General features: G+C 47.8%; 1 protein-coding gene across 3 annotated transcripts in view; it reads left to right on the plus strand.

The window, feature by feature from the left end:
* The window catches only part of SLC20A2 (solute carrier family 20 member 2), a 58,397-nt gene extending 54,353 nt beyond the window's left edge, over positions 1 to 4,044 (plus strand). Inside the window, exons 11-12 of one of the 3 annotated variants that reach the window (XR_012830997.1) lie at positions 2,563 to 3,707; positions 3,808 to 3,825. Coding sequence is in view for 2 of the 3 variants with exons in the window: in XM_075708795.1 (XP_075564910.1) it covers positions 2,563 to 2,727 (165 nt within the window). In the remaining variant the exon portion in view is untranslated. Of the gene's footprint in view, positions 1 to 2,562 lie in introns of all 3 variants that reach the window. The other 2 variants (XM_075708795.1, XM_075708798.1) reach the window with 2 other exon arrangements.
* Positions 4,045 to 6,000: the final 1,956 nt, after the last annotated feature.

Here is a 6,000-nt window from a genome sequence, read left to right on the forward strand (position 1 = left end):
CACACCTGTTCAACCTCCCTTGGGATTTAGCACTGAAAACCCGGTGTGGTGTGAATGCATACCTTGCCTTTCTGCTGCCCAGGTAGGATAATGATCATATTGAATCTTAACGCGTAGTGCCTGTTACTTATTCTAAAATATGAGATGTAGAAATAGACAGGCATTTCTCAGCTGTAACAGATTGAATGTGTTCACACACGGATAAAATTAGAGTGCAGGAGTTAAATGCTTTTTCTGTGCAAAAGCGACTTTGCTGAGGTCATACTGTCAGCTCCATTTCGCTATTATGATTTTGGCATTTTGAAAAATATTGTCTGTGTTGCTATGATGGAATTATCATGTTCTGTGTGTTATTATGCTATGCCATTGCAAGGAACAAGAAAGCCAAAAGTATTTCTGTAATGCTTTAAGCAGAGCATACTGAAGGCAAACTGCACTGGTTTCAAACCAATCTCGAAGTAGATACCATCTGAAATTCTGCAGACGGTGTAGTGTCCCTACACCCAAGTTTTAGCTACTCTTCTAACCTCTAGTCCATCAAAATCACTATTAATAAACTAAACTTAAATAATGTTTAAAACAGATTACCAATGCCATCATTGCTGATACCTTTTAAATTTCAGGAAGGACTCGGAGATTATTGTACGTAGACTGCAGGCTTGCTCAATAAGCAATGCTTCTTGTTGCAAGCATGACAGACGGATGCTAAGGACATGCAAAATGTAAAGCAGAGCCTAACAGCTGAGCTGCTGAAAAACCAAATGCTGTTTCCTCGGGTTAACGCTTTGATATGGTCAGAAGTGTGAGGTTCCTCTTAGCTGGGCACCTCCTAAATACACTTACACCTCCTAAATATAGAATAGCATATTGTCTACTCAAGGGGTATTCAGATTAAATATCATCTAACAGATTTCCTTATTGGACCAAGCTTTAGACCCGAGGCCTTTTCAGTCCTAGAATATCAAGTTTATTTTCCCTTGTTCTGTCACAGGCACTTTTGGGAGTCTTATTTCCCTAGAGTCTTCCACAAATAACTCTTTTCTCCAAAAAGAAATGTTAAGCAGTAATTAGAAGTTAAATAGGTATTAACAAAAGATGCGGTTTCAATAACCCCATCGTATCTCTCCCTGTTTCCCTGTCCTCCCAGCATTTATCATTTTCCTGGCTCCGCACATGGGGAGCAGCCCATCTTCTAATCTATAGGCAGGGACTGATACTCCCATTAAGAAAACAAGCAGGGAAGAGGAGGTAGGGATGGCATTTCAGGGAGCATAAGCCCAGCTGTTGTCTTGGAGTTTCCTTTCCTTCAAAACAGGATATTCCTTCCACATTTCTTGCTGCTTTACCGTGTGCTTTGAATAGACTTGCACTGATTTACATGTTTTTCTTAACGGCACAGAGGGCCACTTCCAGGGCAGAAAGGAAACACGGCGTTTCTGAAGTTTTTGCATAATTTTTCACCAGAAATATTTTTCTCAGTGCAGTTCTTTCTTAAAAAATAATATGCTGGGTTTATAGATGAGCTTATTAACTGAAAATACATTTGAGGGAGGAAAAGGTTGTAGCTTTGCCTATGCCATAATATGTTTTGTCTTCAAAAACACTGACCTACCCAGCTGCCCTGGTAGCAGTGCCCTTGAAGGATATTTTGGTAGTTTATCCATTCCCCACCTGAAGCCAGACCTCTTGATGTCCGTGCAGTTTGCATGCCCCATAGCATCAGGCTGATGTCTTTGTCCTCAGGGAGAATTTTAGCTCTGGATGCTTTGCTTGGCTGGCTGGTCCAGAAGGGCTGGTTTTCCTGGGAGGGCTCAGACTGACGAGTTTGATGTAGAGCAGCTGTACTGGGTCTAACCTTGCACTGTCTGCCTGCCCCCTGCCAAGTTACCGTCGCCATTGCAGGGTGGGCTCAGCTGCTTACATTGCCGTTGCTGTCCTGTTTATAGCCCACAGTATTGAAATATGTAAGTGCTGTTTGGAGTCAGCTCTGTATGCCAGGCTATAAGCTGCAGAGGTTCAGCAGCTGCTGGGTGAATGGGCAGGACATCCCAAACCAGCAAGAGGACAGGCAGGTGGGACGGGAACCATACTAGCTATCCCAACCTGCCCCATACCACACTCTCTGGCAGAACCTTAAAAACAACTTTCCCAGTGTTCTCATGATATAGACCGTAGTCTGGCCAGACTTGGTGGACGCTTGCCCTCTCCCCTACAGACTGAGTCAGGCGCTGGGCAGGGGGAGGGCTGCCTCGGTCGCACTCATGGCTGATCTGGGAGCTAGCAGGGCAGAGAAAAACCCACAAACGTATTTATTCTCCTTTGGCTGACCCCGACACCCATGAAAAACAGGAGACCATTGAAAAATAAAGGTTAAAGCACTCTGGAATTGTCACCCTCCTGCCACCCCACCAGAACAGAGCCATCGTCATCATCAGGGGCTCCTTTATCTCTGAACATCGCTTGGTATCAGCTGACTGGCATTGGTGTGGCCATGGCCATGTTATGGGCGCTCAGACCTACCCCTCATATCTTGTCTCCCTCTCTCTTCCCCGCGCTCCCAAGGTTGGCTCCGTGGTGGCCGTCGGCTGGATCCGCTCCAAGAAAGCTGTTGACTGGCGCCTTTTCCGCAACATCTTCCTGGCGTGGTTTGTGACTGTGCCGGTGGCTGGCTTGTTCAGCGCCGGGGTGATGGCCCTGCTGATGTACGGGATCCTGCCTTACATCTGAAGAGCCTCCTCCGCTGGGAAAAGGGGAAACGGCCAAGCTACTACCGAGGGGAGAAGCGTTCCCGTGGAAAAAAAAAACCCAGAAAGGATCCATCTTCCATATCTAACTTCTTATCTACTGTACATAACAATGTGTCATATTGGTGACAGGTGATGTGGTGCCATTTCTTATATATTAAAGAAATATATATGCATATAGTAGGTAACAATACCTAAGTTATATTATCAGTGGGGTGAAAATAATGGCCTAGAAATTAATATTTAGTAAAATTTGTACATAGTGTATCATTTTGGTGGCAATTTTTTAATCTTTTGAAGAAGAGTATGGATTAGGAAATGTTTCTTGTCCATTTGATATAAGAAGAAGCGAGGTACAGGACTGCATAACATGAATTTTTTTAAAGCTATTAAGATACTGGAACAAAATAAAATGTGCAGAAGTGCTTTTCATAAGATAACTTTGTTCATGTCATATTGATCTTTGTGTACCATAGCGTGATGGTTATGGCTGTGTAAATACTTACAAACAGTAACTTTTAAATGGTGCATTTCCCTTATATATTTTGGAAAAGAAAGTTTAGGAAGTACCAAAGAAGCAGGGGAATAGCTTGCCGGTAGTATGTTGTTGTCTACATGTGTGGGCATGTCTTGTGTTTCCCCACCTCTAATTCAACGTTGTTTTCACCAAGCTGCAGCCATTGAGGCTGGGATAGTACTGTTCACGTCTTAATGTAACTTTAAAAAAAAAAAGCACACAAAAAAGTTAGTTCTTGTTACTTAGTAGGCAGACCACGGTTCTCCACATTAGCTGATAGTAGACCAGCTTCATTTTGTGGTTGAATTTGAAGTATCTCACTGCTCACCTTCTACCTTTCCCCTTCAAGTCTCAGCTCCTGGTTGCCCTGCTATCAATTCCAGCGGGAGAACAGACTGTCAGTCTCTCCTTTTTCTGTCCATCCAGCCACAACCACACACTCTCAGGTACAGGAGCGGGACCGCGGGGTGCACGGCACCCCCACGTACAGAAGCAAAGGGCAGCAGCAGGTAGGAAACGGGCTTAGCCCTGGTTTTGTGGTTGAAGGTATGGGCGCCTGCGGGAGTGCTGACTGGTGCAGGGGCTGGCGTGAGGAGCACGGCGAGGATGCGAGCAGATGCTGGGTCCCCCCCAGTGGGTCCCATCCCACGCCACAGCCTGCCAGCCACCCCGCCGTGCTACTGACCGCAAGGAGGGGACAGGAACCTGGCCCTGCGTGGATGGAGGTTGCATGGTAACCAGCATTTGGGATGAGATTTTTTTTCACGGCAGCTCAGGGGGAAATGGCTAGCTACATCCCCTGCACGGCTTTGGAAAGCACATTTGGGTGAAGGTTACTGTTTCATGGGTGGGAGGGAAAGGGCAAGGGGTGCCCAGCGGAGGTTGGGAATCTATTACTGTTTAAATGCTGCTAAAATTTTGATAAAATGTTCTTGGTACTCCATTGTGACTTTTCCATTGGTCATTCATACTAAATTTATAATAAAAAGATAAACAGCCCCTATCACTGTTTGCCTCTTGGATTTTTCTAGCATTGCTCAGCCATGCCAGCCATAACGGGAAGGCTCCACGGGCAGCTAAAACCTACTCCTTGGCATCCACTGCCTTTTGTGCTTTGTCCGCCGGGGGCGGTGGGGATGAAGCTGCACTCTGTGCTGTGCTGACAAAACCTCCCTTTTCTTCCTGCTGTCCCGGCAGCCCCAGCACCCAGCCCTCACTCTGCCCTGGGCTTGGCTCATGGGCATCTCCCCAGCGAGGTTTGGGAGCTTGGGGGCTGCTTTGGATGTGTTCACCGGCACTCGCTGGCTCCGACTGCCTCCCTAACTCCCCTTTTTGGGGGTCTGTAAGCATCCCCATCACTGTGGCACTGTGGCACTTCATTTCCAACCCCTCTGAAACCGTAGAGCTGTGGTGTAAGTAGCGCTGGCAACCAGGTGGGACCAATGGGCAGCAGCTGAGTGACCAGGGTGGTCAAAATGCATGAAGACAGGTGGAAAAGGGTGGAAGGCCTCACCCTATCTTAGCACTCGCATAAACCAATGTCTGCCCAGTGCCTCAGCAGCTTGCCACCTTGTTTTATCTACAGAGACAAACCAGACTTCTCTGACTGCACCACCCGGCTGCAGCCCTGCCAGACGCAGGCAGCATGCAGAGGGCTGTGCTGGCTCTGGGGGGTATGTGATAATCCCCCAGCACACACAGCTGGGCGCCTGTCAACACACACGTTTATGAATAAAACTGTTATGAGGGAAATGGCCAGCAAGGAAGCACCTCCAAAATATCCCTGGCCCAAATACAATAACCTTTAATCTGGAGGGAGATGGAAAACCCAGAGTGACTTTCTCCACACCACAGAGGTGTCCTTTGCCACCGCAGCAAAGCAGAATCGCCACAGGGGAAGCACACCCAGTGAAATGCCCTGCAGATGTGGGCATGGTTAAAATGTCCTTCACTCAGGCAGCAATCAAAATAGGTACAGGTCGATTTTCAGAGCAAGAAATGGTGGGGGGTTTGCATTTTTGCAAGAGTGTGGGGGCTCAGAGCCTTGTTTGGCCAAGACCTGTTTAGCAAGCAGACACTGATGGACCTCAACAGAGATGGGGGATGCTCTGCACCCCGCAGGGCTGCCCTGTCCCCTGAAGCCAGTGCTACGGCAGAGGTTTTCCCACCGCAGCTGGGAAACCTGCCTGTGGCAAGGTAGCCTGTGCATCCTGGTTTGTCCTCTTCAGCAGAGCACGCCTGTTCTTCTAGCACCCTGCTGCTGGGCCCCTACCTCCAAGGTAGCTGCCCTGTGTGCCAGTGACTGGTCAGACTGGCTGAGCACCCCTTGGGGCAGGGGGTGTGCCCATGCCACAGGTACTATGACTTGTTCTGCTGCTGGTAACGTAATGCTCCTTGCAGGGCCATGCATGGTGTGAGAGCCCAGAAAAGCAGCTGGGGAATGCATGGGGCAGGGCAACACAAAGGCACAGAGCCCTTAATTTGCCTGCAGCAGAGAGACTTGGATTGCTTTGTGAGAGCTCCTAGCCCAAATCGGGGGACCTGGGACTGCAAAATGATGCTGAAAAAGGCTTGGACAGGTACATATTTTTGGAGCTCAGAAGACTGAATGAGGGTCTTGTGCAGTTTATGTGCTGCTACTTCTCCAGGGAAGGCAAGTGATGAGAAAAGTTTGGGTGGTTTGTTTTTTGGGTTGTTTTTTTTTTTAAAGGTTTAAGGACCTCTGGTTTTGTGGTCTTC

Source organism: Pelecanus crispus, chromosome 4 (genome assembly GCF_030463565.1).
Source record: "Pelecanus crispus isolate bPelCri1 chromosome 4, bPelCri1.pri, whole genome shotgun sequence".
Classification (NCBI taxonomy): domain Eukaryota; kingdom Metazoa; phylum Chordata; class Aves; order Pelecaniformes; family Pelecanidae; genus Pelecanus; species Pelecanus crispus.